We start from the raw sequence: 20,390 nt of genomic DNA, 5'->3' as shown, positions 1-20,390 counted from the left end.
GGAGAGTTGCATCAAGCCATCCTTGAACTGAAGACCACAACAGCAATATTCTATCTTGTCTTCGATGGGACGTTAAACCCTAACCTACGTTCCTTTTTTCTTCGGAACTGCCACAATCAGCCCTACAACTTCTAGAACTACGCATTAGATACTGATATAGTTCGTTTTCAATTATTATTATTATTACTATTATTTAGCTCCCAAAAACTTATTCTTTCTTGCTGTTCGTTGTTCCCTTCTTTCTTCTGTCGCTGTCTCTCCACTTTCCTTTTCTGTTTTCTTCTGGAAACGCTTGTTTTTCTTTTTTTACCATTCAAGCGAATTCAGATCTGTTTCCCATGTTTTTGTCTGTTATTCTCAACTCCTGTAGATCTTTCTTAGCTTCTATAAACCATGAAATTTGGATTTTTGTCAAAGAATTTGAATCTTTCTCTCAATTGCAGTACTTTTTCCAGCTTTTTGTTTCCATTATTTGAAACGGTCGCAATATGTAACTCTGCGCTTTCTCATCGTATCTATTACATTCTCAATATTTTCATCCTTGTTGCTTCTCAATTTTCAAATACAATTTTCTTACTTTGAACGGAAGATTGTTCGAATGATTCTTCTTTCTTTCCTTCTCAAAATTATGTAGCCGTTTGGCTGTGTTTAAAAAGAAGCATCTTCAACTACTTTGTCATCACCCTTTAACATCACCTCTCCACTCCTTAGTATTCTACGGATGGCTTACAACAACAGCACACTTCTTAAGATACTGAGCCACGTATGTACCAAGTTCAGTTGAACTTGGCTTGGTTGTTACAGACTTCCATTTTTATGTCACTGTTTTCCCACCGTCACAACAGCCTTGGTATGGGTGTCTCATTCCGATGGTAATATTCTCCTGGTACGAAGTCGTAGGCATGATTTCAGTGAAATCACTCTACACTTACAGATCTGTTTTGGAGCTGTCATATATGTATTTTTGTATGCGTACAGTGTTTGACTGACAATGCTCTTCCGACTGTGTTCACAGAGTGTGTGGTTAGTTGTGGCTGCCTCCGTGGTCGGTGCATTGGGAACTGGAGAAACTGTACCGCAACCCGTGGATAACAAAAAGAACGAGAAGCGGGGACTCTACGGCTTGGGGTGAGTGAAAGAAGATTGTTTAATTCAGCTCTCTAGATGCGACGCTCGAACGGTTAACTTCGCTCTCCTCCGACTATAAACTTCATTAAATAAGAAATGTTAATGGCGTTCTCTTCAGCCTTCAACCACTCACTGCACTGTAGTGTCGTTTGTGACCAGCGCATGCATTACTGTGTTCAAAATAATGTAGGCAATCAAAATTTTCGATTTGCACTCGACTATAATTTGGTCCAGTAATGTCGAGTTAGTCATTTAAGTTATTCATTGCTAATGGTCTTCAGCATGGCAACACACGACTGGTAGTGTAGCGTAAATGGTTTCGACTTTCAGGCTAGTTAGCTTCGGATGATTTGTTTTAAAAATAAGAAAAAGACGGATAATGAAGTACCAAACAACTAAATTAGAAAATAAAACTAACTTCTGAACGCAATTACACGTCAAAGAACAAGTAGAAGGCCAGGACAGGAGCCATCACTGTAAACATATCTGATGTCTGATTAGTGGAACTGAAGGCTACTAAACGGCTAGCCCGGTGCACGGTGTACTGTACCAGTTGGAGGTTCTTTATCTAACGGCTTCAGGGTAACGAAAATTAGATTTTCAATATGTCGTTGAATGTAAAAATTTAAAACGCTATCATAATCTACTCCTTAAGAGATACAATCTCGTATTAAAGGTTTGACACAGTAAGACGATTACAGCAATTAGACACTCTGCAAATGTCTTGAGCCACCGTAGCTCATGGCGCGCAAATTACCCAGTCAATATTCACCCAGTATTTGTAAGTAGAACAGTTAGCGACTTTAAACAATCTTTACACATCATTTCAGAACTTTACGAAACTTTTTCTCACTAACAACCGCCTCATTCCTTCCCCTCCCCCCTTACTTCCAGCAACCCCCTCCCCCCCCCCCCCCCCACACACACACACAAAGACAGATACGCGGATACAAAATGATGAAAGGAAAAAAGTTTACCGGGTGTAGAAAAATTTTCGCTACCAGTCACAGTAAAAGATTATCTATTCGTCACACGACCGGTTTCGGGCTTGTGCCTGTCCTCAGGTGTTTATACATTGATGCTCATGTTTATATTGTTGGAGATCAATAATGACGAAGCATCTGCATTATAATTATGCTGTGGTGACAATTTTTCCACTCAGTTGCACATCTGTTATCATTTTCACGTCCATTTGCCTACAGAGCCTAGATGTTCGTATGTAAACGCAGTGCACATCACGAGTGCACGACGCATTATAGAAATATGGAGCTAAATATCGTAAAACTGAAACATGGACGTCAAAGTGATAACAAATGTGCAACTGAGTGGACAAACTGTCACCACGACATAATTACAATAAATATGCTTCATCTTTATTGACCTCCAGCAATATAAACATGTACATCAATGCATTAAACATCCGACGATGGGCACAGGCCCGAAACCGGTAGTGTGACGAATTAACAAACTTTTATTGTGACTGGTAGCGCAAATTTTTCTGCACCCTATAAACGAGCAGTCATGGAGTTCAACAGCAGCCACTATGGATAAAATTCACAAAAAGTTCACCACCTATAACATTTTGGCCGTTCATTCAATAGAACTTCTGCATGGGATATGCCATTTTAATTTATTACTTCTTTACGACACGACTGGCCAATTAAAATTGCTACACCACGAAGATGACGCACTACAGACGCGAAATTTAACCGACAGGAAGAAGATGCAGTCATATGCAAATGATTAGCTTTTCAGAGCACTCACACAAGGCTGGCGCCGGTGACGACACCTACAACGTGCTGACATGAGGAAATTTTCCAACCGATTTCTCATACACAAACAGCAGTTGACCGGCGTTGCCTCATGGTTTAAATGGCTCTGAGCACTATGGGAATTAACATCTGAGGTCATCAGTCCCCTATAACTTAGAGCTACTTAAACCTAACCAACCTAAGGACAGCACACACATCCATGCCCGAGGCAGGATTCGAACCTGCGACCGTAGCGGTCGCGCGGTTACAGACTGAAGCGCCTAGAACCGCTCGGCCACACCGGCCGGCCGTTGATTGATGAAACATTGTTGTGATGCCTCGTGTAAGGAGGAGAAATGCGTACCATCACGTTTCCGACTAAGCTAAAGTTCGGATTGTAGCCTATCGCGATTGCGGTTTATCGTATCGCGACATTGCTGCTCGCGTTGGTCGAGACCCAATGACTGTTAGCAGAATATGGAATCGGTTCAGGAGGGTAATACGGGACGCCGTGCTGGACCCCAACGGCCTCGTATCACTAGCAGTCGAGATGACAGGCATCTTATCCGCATGTCTGTAACGGATTGTGCAGCCACGTTCGATCTCTGAGTCAGCATATGGGGACGTTTGCAAGACAGCAACGATCTGCACAGTTCGACGACGTTTGCAGCAGCATGGACTATCAGCTCGGAGACCATGGCTGCAGTTACCCTTGACGCTGCATCACAGACAGGAGCGCCTGCGCCTGTGCCTGCGATGGTGTACTCAACGGCGAACCTGGGTGCACGAATGGCAAAACGTCATTTTTTCGGATGAATCCAGGTTCTGTTTACAGCATCATGATGCTCTCATTCGAGTTTGGCGACATCGCGGTGAACGCGCATTGGAAGCGTGTATCCGTCATCGCCATACTGGCGTATCACCCGGCGTGATGGTATGGGGTGCCGTTGGCTACACGTCTCGGTCACCTCTTGTTCGCATTGACGGCACTTTGAACAGTGGACGTTACATTTCAGATGTGTTACGACACGTGGCTCTACCCTTCATTCGATCTCTGCGAAACCATATATTTCAGCAGGAAAATGCACGACCGCATGTTGCAGGTACTGTACGGGTCATTCTGGATACAGAAAAAGTTCGACTGCTGCCCTGGCCAGCACATTCTCCAGATATCTCACCAATTCAAAACGCCTGGTCAATGATTAGCCGAGCAACTGGCTCGTCACAATAAGCCAGTCACTACTCTTGATGAACTGTGGTACCGTGTTGAAGCTGCATGGGCAGCTGTACCTGTACACGCCATCCAAGCTCTGTTTGACTCAATGCCCAGGCGTATCAAGGCTGTTATTACAGCCAGAGGTGGTTGTTCTAGGTACTGATTTCTCAGGATTTATGTACCCAAATTGCGTGAAAAATGTAATCACATGTCAGTTCTAGTATAATATATTTGTCCAATGAATACCCGTTTATCATCTGCACTTCTTCTTGGTGTAGGAATTTTAATGGCGGGTAGTGTACTAACTCCCATCTAAACACATTTTGCTGATGGTAGCGACATGTACACTGGATGTTCAGGAATTGGACAAAAATTTGGAGACACCTCGAGAAACGCATTCTTGATCATATAAATGCAGTTGCCAGCCAGGCCTGGAGTTAGTGTTGTGCTGCTGTATTTGGCTATGAGTGGCACCTGTCTAATGTCCTCAATTCGTCGCAAGATTCTGTCGTGGTGAGAACGGCGTTCTCTGTAATTGTGTGTGCGTTAAGTCGGGGCTACGTGGGTAAATTGTTGCCAGTCGTATGGTGGATGCTTCCGTAACCAACGCTGCTGAGGCACCATGTCAAAGAGATATACCCCATTGGAGCAACATCATCCGATAAGGCACAACGCGGAAGGAAGTGCTTGTTGAGTGGTCGTGACATACGGTCATTGAAGAGGATTCCGATGAAGAATGAGAGGGTATTTGGTGGGCCGCATGGTTACCTATTTCATCGTTCCGCGACCATGTCTCTATTTTGCAGGAAGAGTAGTATAACTGTTGTGTACATAGTTCCACGTAGTCAGCGCGTACACAACTTTCCCACTAGAGCGCGCCCCGCTAAGCACAACAGCGCAGGCGCAGCGCTCGTCTGTCTCCGCACTACGAGATGGCGCTGTCTTAGAGACGGACCAAATTCTGCTTCCGCCGATCCGCGTATTAATATGTAACGCAGCCAGTGAGATTGCTGCTAACCCAGAACCTTTTCTCCTCGCGGATGACACTCGCGCAGTGATACATGAACACGCAAGGTATTATAACGAGTGTACAGACCTCCGATCACCAGTCTACATTAGTCTGTACCAGTCCGTACAAGTTCTACATTTGTCTGTACCAGTCTATAGTCAAGTTTCAGTCTGCGCCTAATAAGATTACCATATTCCTATACATAGCCATGAAGATAAATGTATAGACACTTTTGTCAAGAGCCGGCCGAAGTGGCCGTGCGGTTAAAGGCGCTGCAGTCTGGAACCGCAAGACCGCTACGGTCGCAGGTTCGAATCCTGCCTCGGGCATGGATGTTTGTGTTGTCCTTAGGTTAGTTAGGTTTAACTAGTTCTAAGTTCTAGGGGACTAATGACCTCAGCAGTTGAGTCCCATAGTGCTCAGAGCCAACCACTTTTGTCAAGTATCAGATATATATGTGAGAATAAGATTAACGTACCAATACCAAAGAAACACCAGATTATCAATTGTAAATAGCCTCCAGAACCAAGTTAAGTAATTTTTATGCTTGTTATTATTTTAATAAATGTGTGTGAAAATTACTCAAGTTCTGTTTAAAGTTGGTCACCGTCAATCTGCTACTCTAAGTGTGCGCGTGGCCTTTCTATCGTCTGACCTAACAGCAGAAGATAAACGCGCCACGATAAGACCACGAGACATATTGCTGACACTCGCCTACTTCGTTAGAGTGACACGTCAAATTATCTGATGGTGTGTGTACCGAAGGTCTTACAGTACACACACCACAATAACATTCCCTTGAAACCAGACAGGTCCTGTATTTACCAATTCCGAAACGACTAAAAGCCATTTTGAACGCAAACGGTTTTCCTGCTGCGTAATTAGACATGGTTGGTAAACGCGATGTTCCGAAATCCCTTTACTGAGGAAGGCGAGTCGCGTGGGAATAGCCGAGCGGTCTAAGGCGCTGCAGTCATGGACAGTGCGGCTGGTCCCGGCGGAGGTTCGAGTCCTCCCTCGGGCATGGGTGTGTTTGTTTGTCCTTAGGATAATTTAGGTTCAGTAGTGTGTAAGCTCAGGGACGATAACCTTAGCAGTTAAGTCCCATAAGATTTCACATACATTTGAACATCTGAGGAAGGAGAAGTAAATATGTCAGACTTCGAATCAAGAATAACTGCCAACACCACTAATTTAGAAGGTGATACGCTCGGTGTAGCGAAGCAGCTTAAATCAATAAAGGCGAGACCTCTAGTCCACATACTATACCAGATAGGTTCCTTTCAGAGTATGCTGATGCATTTAGCTGAGCACTTAAATCAGATACAACAGCTCACTCGTCGAAAGATCGAGACGTAAAGGCATGTTGCACATGCCACACCAGTACTCAAGCAAGGCAATAGGATCAATCCGTTGAATTGAGAGCCATACCACGAACATCAATTTGCGACTGTATTTTGAAATATATCCTGCGTTCAAACAACACGAATTACCTTGGAGAAAACTAGGCGCTTCAGTCCAGAACCGCGCTGCTGCTACGGTGGCAGGTTCGAATCCTGCCTCGGGCATGGATGTGTGTGATGTCCTTAGGTTAGATAGCTTTAACTAGTTCTAAGTCTAGGGGACTCATGACCTCAGATGTGAAGTCCCATAGTGCTTACAAGGGGAGGCCGCCAATTGTGAAATTCAGATTCGATTCATACTGTGCATAATAAAAACTCATGGCCAGAGGTGTAATGTGGCAAAGCACCAAGATGCACTTCTCAGCCGTTGTCGAGAAAATCGACAGTTAAAAGAAACCGTTGCCGTGAAATATTCCCTACGATTTATAATTTTCTACAGCATTGTGGCGCAGCGGTAAGCTCTCGGGTTCGTAATCCGAAGGTCGCCGCATCGAATCTCGCGCCATGCAATCCTTTTTTTGTATTTGTTTTTTGTAATTCAAATATATATATATATATATATATATATATATATATATATATAATTCCCGGCCATCAGTTGCAACAATTATGAATATAATAAGTTGTTGAAAGTCGTTTGTCGTGCAAAAACTGGCGACTTCGAACATCATTATGTTTTCCGCAAACAAAGTTCTATTTCACAAATGTTATTAATTGTCTTCATAATGTTAACCACGTATAGTTAACGGAAGACGTAGAAACGGTATTCCGAAACGAATACGTGTAGCGTAAGTCAAACGTTCGAATTAGAATAGAGACCCCACGAACACAAATTTGCTGCGGCATGTATGAAATATAAACTCCGTTACTCGCTCGTTACACTTGAAGGACAGACGTTGAATGGGCCGAAACGAGCCGCCGCATAACAGCGTAGTTGCCTGCTAACTTCGAAAGAAGGTAGATGGGGTGCCTAGCGCAACTTATAGCATCGTCGAAAATCAGTGCGGACGGGAGAGCTTTGGTACAGCCTGTTAAAAAAACGGAAAAATGGAGGCGGTACAATTGGAGAGCGGTCAGCCTTCACCAACATGAGTAAGCAATTCATTAATAGTTTATATATATTTGAATTACAAAAAACTAATAATAAAAAGAAATTGCATGGCGCGAGATTCGATCCGGCGATCTTCGGATTACGAACCCGAGCGTTTACCGCTGCGCCACGACGCTGTAGAAAATTATTAATCGTAGAGAGTATTTCACGGCAACGGTTTCTTTCAACTGTCGATTTTCTCGACAACGCCTGAGAAGTGCATCTTGGTGCTTTGCCACAGTACACCTCTGGCCATGAGCTTTTTTTATGCGCAGTATGAATCGAATCTGAATTTCACAATTGGCGGCCTCCCCTTGTTAGAGCCAAACTCATTTACTGACAAATAGCCAACACGATTTCAGGTGGTGGTGGTGGTTAGTGTTTTTTAACGTCCCGCCGACAACGAGGTCATTAGAGACGGAGCGCAAGCTCGGGTGAGGGAAGGGTGGGGAAGGAAATCGGCCGTGCCCTTTTCAAAGGAACCATCCCGGCATTTGCCTGAAACGATTTAGGGAAATCACGGAAAACCAAAATCAGGATGGTTGGAGACGGGATTGAACCGTCGTCCTCCCGAATGCGAGTCCAGTGTGCAAACCACTGCGCCACCTCGCTCGGTCGAATTCAGAAAATAACGTTCTTGTGAAACACAACTAGCTCTTTATTCTCGCGAAGTGCTGAGTGCTACCGACTGGGGATGTCGAATGGGTTCCATAATTTTAGACTTCTAGAAAGCTTCTGACATCGTTCCTCACAAGCGACTTCTAGTCAGATTCCGTTCCTACGGAATACCGCCTTAGTTGTACGACTCGATATGTGATTTCCTGTCGGAAAAGTCACAGTTCGTAATAACTGAAGGAAAGTCATCGAATAAACTGGAAGTGATGTCTAGCGTTCGCCAGATAGGTGTTACCGGCCTCCTGTCGTTCCTGAGCTGTGTGCACGATTTAGAATACGATCTGAGCAACCCTCGTAGATTGCCTGCAGATGATGCTGTCATTTATCGTCTTGCAAACTCATCAGATGATCAAAACAAATTTCAAAATGACTTAGACAAGATATCTGTACATTGCATAAAGTAGCAGTTAACTTTAAACAATGAAAAGTGTGAAGTCATCCACGTGAATACTAAAAGGAATCCGTTAAATTTCGCTTACACGATAGTAATAAAAATGTCGTGTGACTAGGGCCTCCCGTCGGGTAGACCGTTCGCCGGATGCAAGTCTTTGGCTTTGATGCCACTTCGGTGACTTGGGTGTCGATGGGGATGAAATGATGATGATTAGGACAACACAACACTCAGTCCCTGAGCGGGGAAAATCTCCGACCCAGACGGGAATCGACCTCGGGCCATTGGGATTGACATTCTGTCGCACTGACCACTCAGCTACCGGGGGGTGGACGTTTACACCATAAAACACACAAATCTAAAGGGTGTGAATCCAAGTAGGGATTGCAGTCACAAACCATTTAAATTGGAAAGAATACATAGATAATGTTGTGGGGAAAGCAAGTCAAAGACAGCGATTTATTGGTAGAACACTTAGAAGATGCAAGAGGGCTTCCAAAGAGACAGCAAACATAATTCTAGCCCGTCCTCTTTCGGAGTACGGTTGAAGGGTATGGGATGCGCATCAGATAGAACTGACTGAGGACGTCGAAAAAGTTAAAATAAGGGCAGCTCGTTTTGCTTTATAGCGAAACAGAGGAGAGAGTGCCACGAATATGACAAGCGGGTTCGATAACAGCCATTAAAACAAAGGCGTTTGGCGTTGCGGTAGGATCTTCTCGTTGTTGTTGTTGTTGTTGTTGTTGTGGTCTTCAGTCCTGAGACTGGTTTGATGCAGCTGTCCATGCTACTCTATCCTGTGCAAGCTTCTTCATCTCCCAGTACCTACTGCAACCTACATCCTTCTGAATCTGTTTAGTGTATTAATCTCTTGGTCTCCCTCTACGATTTTTACCCTCTACGCTTCCCTCCAATACTAAATTGGTGATCCCTTGATGCATTTGAACATGTCATACCAACCGATCCCTTCTTCTACTCAAGTTGTGTCACAAACATCTCTTGTCCCCAATCCTATTCAATACCTCCTCATTAGTTATATGATCTACCCATCTAATCTTCAGCGTTCTTTTGTAGCACCACATTTCGAAAGCTTCTATTCTCATCTTGTCCAAACTATTTATCGTCCATATTTCACTTCCATACATGGCCACACTCCATACAAATACTTTCAGAAATGACTTCCTGACACTTACATCTATACTCGATGTTAACAAATTTCTCTTCTTCTGAAACGCTTTCCTTGCCATTGCCGGTCTACATTTTATATCCTCTCTACTTCGACCATCATCAGTTATTTTGCTCCCCAAATAGCAAAACTCCTTTACTACTTTAAGTGTCTCATTTCCCAATTTAATTCCCTCAGCATCACCCGACTTAATTCGACTACATTCCATTATCCTCGTTTTGCTTTTGTTGATGTTCATCTTATATCCTCCTTTCAAGACACTGTCCATTCCGTTCAACAGCTCTTCCAAGTCCTTTGCTGTCTCTGATACAATTACAATGTCATCGGCAAACCTCAAAGTTTTTATTTCTTCTCCATGGATTTTAATACCTACTCCGAATTTTTCTTTTGTATCCTTTACTGCTTGCTCAATATACAGATTGAATAACATTGGGGAGAGGCTACAACCCTATCTCACTCCCTTCCCAACCACTGCTTCCCTTTCATGCCCCTCGACTCTTATAACTGCCATCTGGTTTCTGTACAATTTGTAAATAGCCTCTCGCTTCCTGTATTTTACCCCTGCCACCTTCAGAATTTGAAAGAGAGTATTCCAGTCAACATTGTCAAAAGCTTTCTCTAAGTCTACAAATGCTAGAAACGTAGGTTTGCCTTTTCTTAATCTAGCTTCTAAAATAAGTCGTAGGGTCAGTATTGCCTCACGTGTTCCAACATTTCTACGGATTTAAGTATTCTTTTTTCCCGGCATCTGTTGGAGAGTGTATTGGTGAAAAAATAGCTTGAATGTGGTTCGATGAACCCTCTGCCAGGTACTTAATTGTGAATTGGAGATTAATCATGCAGATGTAGATGTAATGTTCTATGTTTATTGATGTTTCCATATTTTTGTCCACTGCCTGTACGTGCTAAATTACATCCCTGTACAGCAGATAGGTCAGGATATAAAGCGTCAGAGACAGTGAGAAGCGAAAAAGATCAACTTTTGATTAAAACGGAGCTCTAATTACCCGGGCTACACTCACCCAGTGTTTGACAATAAGAGCACTTACTGCCTTCCAGCAAACTTCAAACATAATTCCAAACCTACTTCAAACTTTCTCCCGCTTACTTTCTTAACGTCGAATATTTAACGCAGTAACTCATTCCTTAAATAATCAGAGGTCTGAAGCTTTTTTACACATATAAGATGGATTCTATAGAGTATCGGAGGTGTGGTATTAATTAGCTAACAGTTCAAAGCTGGTATGGCTTTGATACCAGATGTGAAGTTAACAACATTCATAAAATAAACCCGACTATGAATATACACTATATTATAGTTTAAAGAAGCGACGTCCTTAACGAAACGTGTCTCGAAGTACTTTCTGTTCCCTTACAATGTCTCTTCTGACGTCTCGCAATCGTCACACCTGCCACCTACAGCTACTAGTTTGGTACTCGCAGATCGAGCCTGGCCTGCAGCATCTTATCCGCTGGGGGAGAAAATACTGGGTGAGCCAAAAAGGACTTTACAGCTTTGGAATGATACAGAAATTTTTCGAGATAACTTATAGAATCGGTAGATGTGTCATTTTGTGGCAAACAGTCTCAAGTTTCACATACAAGCGTCAAGTGCCCTTTTTGACTACAATTTGTGAATCGCCAAACAACCCACCGGTGATCAGTTTATTCCCAAACTCGTTGCAGCAGATCGGGTATAACTTGTGCAGCCGCAGAGTAAATTAGATTTTTTCAGGTCGGCTAAATTCTTTTGTTGGTGAGGAACATACCTGCTGTCTTAGATGAAACCCCAGAGGAAAAAATCCACTGGTGTCGAGTCTGGGGAGCGAGATGGCCATGCGATTGGCCCTTCACAGACAATCCACCGACCTGTGAAGCGATTATCGAGGAAACCTCGAAGTTCTTGAGAAAATGGGGTCGTGCAACCGTGTTGCTGACAGTAAACCATCCCAGCCCGCCCGGTTAGCCGTGCCGTCTAACGCACGGCTTTCCAGATTGGGAAGGAGCGCCCGGTCCCCGGCACGAATCCGCCTGGCGGACTTGTGTCGAGGTCCGGTGAGCCGGCCAGCCTGTGGATGGTTTTTAGGCGCTTTTCCATCTACCTCGGCGAATGCGGGCTGGTTCCCCTTATTCCGCCTCAGCTACACTATGTCGGCGATTGCTGCGCAAACAAGTTCTCCACGTACGCGTACACCACCATTACCACGCAAACATAGGGGCTACACTCGTCTGGTGTGAGACGTTCCCTGGGGGGACCACCGGGGGCCGAACCGCACAGTAACCCTGAAAGAGTGGTTGGGTGTAGGACGGCGGAGGGGTGGACTGCGGTAGTCGTCATGGGGTTGTGGACCACTGCGGCTGCAGTGGGACGGAGCCTCTCCGTCGTTTCTAGGCCGCCGGTTAACATACAGTACAATACAATACAATACAAACCATCCGAGCTCGGTCATCTCCATCGATCTGTGGAATTAAAAGGTTTCACGCATATGCATCTGCACAATACCAGTGACAGTTCTTTCCATGAAGAAGAAAAGGCCGTTCACTTTCAATTTGCAGTGAACAATAAGTCACCAGAAAGTCCTTGCGCCAAGAGTACATTATATGCCAGCTTGGAGGTTCTGTAGCGTATTCGGTTCGACATGTACGCCGAACAGTTGTTGCAGAGTTCGTTCCATGAAATCAAAACACACAGCGAGCACTCTTCTAACCAGTGAAAGTAGACATTTTAGTTGTGCAGTACGCTGGCGCTCCTGGTGGCTGAATGTGGTACTGTTTCACTACGTGAGTCAAACGTGATGCTGTTTGCTATAAAATGACACCTCTACTGGTTCTGTAGTTATCTCAATAAATTTCTATGTCATTCCAAAGTTGTAGAGTCCTTTTTGACAACCCATGTACAATACAAAACAATCGTTTACCAGACAGTCACTTGTCTGTGTGAGTTATTCTGTACTATTCACTCAAACACAAGCACACTCAATGTATCGGAAGGGAGGTGATTGAAACATAAGGTAGATCTCAAAAATCGAACACACACACGCACACACACTATGACAAGACTACAGCTGCACAGTCGTTTAGGCTAAAAGACCAGAAATGTGGTATAGGAACATTCCCAACAAGAACACAGTATAGCATTAGTTCCAGTATTGATGGTTCAAATGGCTCTGAGCACTAAGGGACTTAACATCTGAGGTCATCAGTCCCCTACAACTCAGAACTACTTAAACCTAACTAAGGACATCACACACATCCATGCCCGAGACAGGATTGGAACCTGCGACCGTAGCGGTCGCGCGGTTCCAGATTGAAGCGCCAGTCGGATTCCAGTATTGATGTTAACAAGTAAACAACCCAGGGACAACCACTAGGTATATACATTATGTGATCAAACTTATCCGGAGACCCGAATGTAATGCGGATTTGAGTACTAGAAATCACGAGAGGCGGACACGCCAGTATAAAAGGAGATGGGGAGTATTGTGTTGTCGGCAGAAAAACTGTCACAGCAGAATGGGTCAGTCGGGAGACCTCAGTAACTTCGAATGTGATTTAATCGTTGAATGTCACCTGAGTGACAAATCCATCATGGACAGTTCAATCTTCCCGAAGATGCCCAAATCGATTGAGGAAACAGAGGTGTGCACATGCTGACTGCACTGTAAATCTTATAAAACGATTTTAAAGAAACTACTTGCTAAACAAAAAAGTGGATTCTCTTTAGTCTCGTAACCTCATTCTTGAGCTTCACGACGAACTGGTGATCATTTCGTTAGTGGTCTTAGTTATTACATCTATATTAATTAAGGTGCTGTACGAATTCGTGTAGTTTGCAATGAAAAAAGCGGGTCGCTATAAGTTTTCGTGGATGTTAGATCATACATTGTTGTGTATCAAATGTACATAACATACTGAATTTTTCTTTGAACTTGAGATGATATTTATATGTATCTTCAGTTTCGAGAAAATTGATTGTATGTAATGGACTCACTTTCGATTGCAAAAAATGGCTCTGAGCACTATGGGACTTAACTTCTGAGGTCATCAGTCCCCTAGAACTGAGAACTACTTAAACCTAAGGACATCACACACATCCATGCCCGAGGCAGGATTCGAACCTGCGACCGTAGTGGTCGCGCGGATCCAGACTGTAGCGCCTAGAACCGCTCGGCCACTCTGGCCGGCCTTTAGATTGCATTTGCAGACGTTCATGTGTTTTTGGAAACTGACAGTGTGGAAAGCGGAGAGTTTTTTCCACACTATCAACATCTGAGACTTTTTAATCTACTGAAAGATACAAATAACTACAGATTTTTTCAGTGAGCTAATGTAGTTACTTTAAAGGTCATAGATAGTTGATGAAATGAGAAATAGTACAGGTTTGTAATAACGCAGGTGAAGGAACCACGCATATTGTATTAAAGCGAGCACAAGCTTTTCGTAAGTTATTGATCTGACTTGTTCTGAATTGTTTGTTTAATAATGCAGTAATTCTGTCTGTTCAATCAGTCGACTACAGAATACAGCGAGCAAATCGAAAAGCACATGGATATATTGTATACAGTGATGAGCCAAAACTTCATGAACACCTGCTTAATAGCTTGTTTGTCTGTCTTTGAAACATAATACATCACTGATTCTGTATATCAGCGATCCGACAGTTTATTGGTGTGTTTGTGGAGGTATGCGGTATTAGATGTCTACGCACAGGTCATGTAGTTCGCGTAAATGTCGGGCCGCTGAACTGCGAATGAGATGATGGCGTCCGACAGCGACCCAGATGGGTTCCATAGGATTTACTTTGGACGAATTTGTTCGCTGAGACATCAAACCACTGTGGCACGGTTCTGGCTCCGAGACACGGACCATTATACAGCTGAAAGATGACACAGCCGTCGGGGGAGACATCAAGCATCAAGGGATGCAGGTAGTTCGCAGCTGTCAGCGTGTCTTCGATTACTACCACAGGTTCCATGCAAGCGCAGGAGAATGTCTCCCATAGCATAGAATACAGCTCCCACCAGCTTGCATCCGAGCCGCCGTTCACCTCGATGACGGCGTTTGCGGAGACCACCATCGACCTAGAGTAGCAAAACTGTGAGTCAACCGAAGAGCCGACACATTTCCATTGATAAACGGTCGAAACACGATTGTCCCGTGCCCAATGCAATCGTAACTGACGATGTCGTTGGCTCAACGTATGAAAACGTAGGGGTGGTCTGCTGCAGAGCTCCATGTTCAACAATTTACGATGAACGGTGTGCTCCGAAACACCTGTGTGTGCACCAGCATTGTGCTCTTTCGGCAGAGATGCCATATATCACTACCTGTCCTATTTTACAGAACAGACAAGTTGCTGACCCCCATGTTCTACGAAGAGTCGTTCACTGTTCTTCTACCTCTTTCCATAGATTCTCACGATAGTAGCACGTGAACATTAGACCAGCTTCGCCGTTTTCGAGATCCTCTTTCACAGGCTCTGAGTAATAATAATCTGCCCTGTGTCAAAGTCGCTTATCTAGTGGATTTCCCATTTGCTGCTCATATCTTCGCTAGTTTGATCCCTCGTCCGTGTCTGCTCCACTTACATACTTTGATTACCGCGTCACGTGTTTGCAGCCGCGCGGAGTGGCCGCGCGGTCAGGGGCGTCATGTCACGGACTACGCGGTCCCTCCCGCCGGAGGTTCGGGTCCTCCCTCGGGCATGGGTGTGGGTGTTGTTCTTAGCATAAGTTAGTTTAAGAGTGTAAGTAGTGTGTTAAGTCTAGGGACCGATGACCTAAGCTGTTTGGTCCCTTAGGAATTCACAAAAAAATGGTTCAAATGGCTCTGAGCACTATGGGACTTAACATCTGAGGTCATCAGTCCCCTAGAAATTAGAACTACTTAAACCTGACGAACCGAAGGACATCGCACACACCCATGCCCGAGGCAGGATTCGAACCTGCGACCGTAGCAGTCGCGCGATTCCGGACTGAAGAGCCTAGAACCGCTCGGCCACCGCGGCCGGCTAGGAATTCACACACGTGTTCGCAAAGCCACCAGGCGGCATCCAACTTCGAGGTTGATAGTGGTCATAATGTTTTGGTTGATCAGCGTAAATCCACTTTACTTGCGATTATGTATATAGGGGAGGGTACCTGGAGGATAGTGTACCTAGGAACACATGACGTTTCCTGGTTGGTCTCCCTGTCTAGTGACCCATTTTAGAATCATATTAAGAAGTACCCAGTAGAGACCACCATAAGCAGTGTCCGCCATCTTCTGCTCTTTCGTTGTTGTGAGACATGTGCTTGTGTTCTGTGCAGAGATTGTAAACATCACGAGTTCTAAATTTTAAGTGCTGTAGAATATATTAAAACTGTTTTGAGTATATTGTTAATTATTCAATTACAGAATTTTATAGTGACTATAATTATCTATATTTTTAAAAATAATTACATAACGTGTCAATGGTTAACTCATGCTTCGCCAGTCATGCACCATCTCCTGCCTTGAAACGGATATTTGGAAATGAAATGAGTTTCTCTAAAGTCTCAACAATTTTCTCTGTCTCAGACGTGGAAATTGGCTTTATCTACATCTACATCTACATCTATACTCCGCGAGCCACCTTACGGTGTGTGGCGGAGGGTACTTATTGTACCACTATCTGATCCCCCCTTCCCTGTTCCATTCACGAATTGTGCGTGGAAAGAACGACTGCTTGTAAGTCTCCGTATTTGCTCTAATTTCTCGGATCTTTTCGTTGTCATCATTACGCGAGATATATGTGGGCGGTAGTAATATGTTGCCCATCTCTTCCCGGAATGTGCACAATTTAGTTGCCAACAATTCCTGTTTCAGAATCTTCGTGACTCATAACTGGTTGTTGATAGTACCCTTTCTTAATTTGATTTCTCTGACTTGTTCTTGGGTGTGTAATAGTGTAATAATGTAACACATAGACTGTTTTCTTGGTTCCAAACACTTTTAAATCAGGACATAATATTTATTCCTACGTACACCTTCTAACAGGTTGTCGCACTTGGTTCAAATGGCCCTAAGCACTATCGGACTTATCATCTGAGGTCATCAGACTCCTAGACTTAGAACTACTTAAACCTAGCTAACCTAAGGACATCACACACATCCATTCCAGAGGCAGGATTCGAACCTGCGAACGTAGCAGCAGCGCTGTTCGGTACTGAAGCGCCTAGAACCGCTCGGCCACAACGGCCAGCTTTCACACTTGGAAAATCTTACTTTTCCAGAGCAATGTTTGTGCTTTCAGAAAAAGACTGGAGAACAGATTAAATGAATGCTCGTTTCAAAATGAAACGAGAAAATATTTTAAACTTCAATCACAGGGCGACAGTCTAAAACACATTCCGACCTACAAGTATCTCTCACTCCTGACGATGTCGACATACATATGACTGTCTGACAAACTGGTAGTGTTAGGTGGTATGCGAGTCAAGACATTAGATGCCTGATAGACGTACTGGCATTAAGATTCGAGCAGTTGTCTCATAACCCGACCACATCAATTAACCACACCTATGTGATAGCACGGCCAGTCTGTGATAGTCAGACATCTGTATCTCGACTTTATTATACCGACTGGTAATGTCTTCTTTACCTATATGCACGTAAAGAAGACTTGAACAGTATATTTATTTGTCATTTTATTTTGTAGCTGCATGTCATAGTCGTTTGATTAGACAAATGGATATTTAAAAATGGATTTGGATTTATGTAGATTTCACACCCATAACACAATGTAAATACAAATTGCAAAAACAAATACAGCTGACTGTAAACGTCAAACGAACATCTCTATACATATTAGGTCTACAACTTTGCTTTTCCTTGAAGTTCGAAGCTTTATTGTGAAAAAGTTACAAAAATTTTCATTCAGAGTGTTGGCTATCGCTGGCGACTACTTTCTCCTATCTTTCGGGCAGCATATAAAAACCACGGCGGAAGAACTGGGCATCTTTCGATGACATCCACGAATCGATCCAATTTTGCACTTGTTCGTATGGCCAGAGATGCTGGTCAGCTCGACAGTGCGCCATTAATCGAAAAAGGTGCCACTCAAAGAGAGAAAACGGTGAGTGAGGTAGGACTTTCCCCTTCAACGTTTCCAAGCCTGTTCTGATTCGATTTTCGACATAGGATCGAGCATTTTCATGCTGAAAAATGATCTTATCGTGTCTATCACTGTACTAGGCTGTTTGTCTCGGTGATCGGCTCGGAAGCAACAGCTGCTTGCAGTGACAATCTCCCATGATAGTTTCCGTCTGAGTAGCTACGAAAAACTTCTCTCTTACACCGCCATGCAGGTCTTCGATGTCGAAGTCACCGTTCTTGAAGAGTTGAAATCATTCTCAGCATGTTCTTTCACTAATAAGTGCCTCTCCATAGGTCTTACCCAGCATTTTAAGAGCTTTAGCCGCAGATTTCTTCATACTAAAGCAGAAAATTATAACTTCGTGCAAATGACGAGAACTGGACCTGCAAGTTGACATATTCAATCGAGAATCACTTTATAAAGTAATGAAAAATCGACTAATATTTTGATGGCGTTATCTTTACAAATGTCTAAGCTTACGGTATGGCACTTACCAGACACACCACCGATTGCTGCTACTACTATCTATTGCAAAACGGCGGTAGCAAAATTATAGACTTAATATTATAAACGAAAGTACCGTATGGCTTTTTTCCTGTCTCTATGTTATAGCTAATCTCAGGAACTACTGTAAGGATTCTGATATAGTTTTCAGTAATAGATAGATAGATTCACAAGGAAGGTCTGTGTACATCACTAAATAATATAAACAAGTCGTCTGGCCATTGAGATTTAGTGCAGCAGTCCAAAGCTATGACAGTCGTTAATTCTTTATTCGGCAACTTGCAACACGGACAAAACAAACCGCTAACAGTTTTTTGTCAGTGCAAAATGAATATTGCAACGCTAGTAAACTGAGATCCTCATAAATGTCAGAGTAATATGCCTAGGTGTGCAAGATTGTAACGTACCTACAATAAATAAAGCCTATGTTCGTCTGTGAAAAATGGACTCGAAAAGCAACCCGAGCTATCAGTAATCGCAATCTAACTTGCGTAACAGTGTGTGCGAGTTGTATGAGTGTTAGTTTCAGTGGCATTTAAGCCCTCAACAGATCATTACATGAAAAACTTAAAACTAACATTTGGATGAGGTATCTGACTGCGGTTTTCAATATGAAAAACTGCGGGAACAAATGAACCTATAACAATGAATACCTCAGCTATCTGACTGGGTCTTTCAATAAGAATTAACAAGTGGTATAGAATTTGGCTTGTGCAACAGAATTTACTGGTTTAGAGTACATGACATGTTGTGGTGTCTCAGCTTCTCTGTTTTGGCCGTACGTCTTGCACTCACCTCTTCAGATGACTGTCTTTTTCCAAGTGGTTTACAGCAATTCGCTGCAGCATGCTGCAGCAGCTGCTAAAGCTTAGCCCGCCTCTGTGGCCGAGCGGTTCTAGGCGCAATAGTCCAGAACCGCGCTGCTGCTACGGTCGCAGGGGTTCGAATCCTGCCCCGGGCATGGATGTGATGGCCTTAGGTTAGTTAGGTTTAAGTAGTTCTAAGTCTAGGGGACTGATGACGTCAGATGTTAAGTCCCATGGTGCTTAGAATGAATTTAATAAAAAGGAGTTTGTTTGGGTCCTGTTAACTACTAAATAACTTGTAAGAAGGGATTTCGTAAATTAAGTCTATTTAAAAACTTGTCCTGTTCCAGAGGTTCCCCTCAGTCTACAAGATCCGGGCGGTCGCAGAGGGTGGGCTTACTGGTAGTTGGGAGCTCCAACGTCAGGCGCGTAATGTGGCCCCTTAGGGAAATGGCAGCAAGAGAGGGGAAGAAAACCAATGTGCACTCCGTGTGCATACCGTGGGGAGTCATTCCAGATGTGGAAAGGGTCTTTCCGGATGCCATGAAGGGTACAGGGTGCACCCATCTGCAGGTGGTCGCTCATGTCGGCACCAATGATGTGTGTCGCTATGGACCGGAGGAAATCGTCTCTGGCTTCCGGCGGCTATCTGATTTGGTGAAGACTGCCAGTCTCGCTAGCGGGATGAAAGCAGAGCTCACCATCTGCAGCATCGTCGACAGGACTGACTGCGGACCTTTGGTACAGAGCCGGGTGGAGGGTCTGAATCAGAGGCTGAGACGGTTCTGCGACCGTGTGGGCTGCAGATTCCTCGACTTGCGCCATAGGGTGGTGGGGTTTCGGGTTCCGTTGGATAGGTCAGGAGTCCACTACACGCAGCAAGCGGCTGCACGGGTAGCAGGGGTTGTGTGGCGTGGACTGGGCGGTTTTTAGGTTAGATGGCCTCGGGCAAGTACAGAAAGGGCAGCAGCCTCAAAGGGTGCGGGGCAAAGTCAGGACATGCGGGGGCCAAAAAGCAATCGGTATTGTAATTGTAAACTGTCGAAGCTGCATTGGTAAAGTACCGGAACTTCAAGCGCTGATAGAAAGCACCGAAGCTGAAATCGTTATTGGTA

The 20,390-nt window shown here is 44.0% G+C and overlaps 1 protein-coding gene across 1 annotated transcript in view; it reads left to right on the top strand.

The window, feature by feature from the left end:
• Window positions 1-721: 721 nt before the first annotated feature.
• The window catches only part of LOC126424640 (uncharacterized), a 62,990-nt gene continuing 43,321 nt past the window's right edge, over window positions 722-20,390 (top strand). The window contains exons 1-2 of the mRNA XM_050087373.1: window positions 722-763; window positions 1,016-1,128. Coding sequence (XP_049943330.1) covers window positions 722-763; window positions 1,016-1,128 — 155 coding nt within the window. The remainder of the gene's footprint in view (window positions 764-1,015; window positions 1,129-20,390) is intronic.

The sequence above is a fragment of the Schistocerca serialis genome, chromosome 10 (assembly GCF_023864345.2).
Source record: "Schistocerca serialis cubense isolate TAMUIC-IGC-003099 chromosome 10, iqSchSeri2.2, whole genome shotgun sequence".
Taxonomy (NCBI): domain Eukaryota; kingdom Metazoa; phylum Arthropoda; class Insecta; order Orthoptera; family Acrididae; genus Schistocerca; species Schistocerca serialis.
Note: the sequence above shows the minus strand (reverse complement) of the source record. Positions and strands in the feature narration are given on the sequence as shown.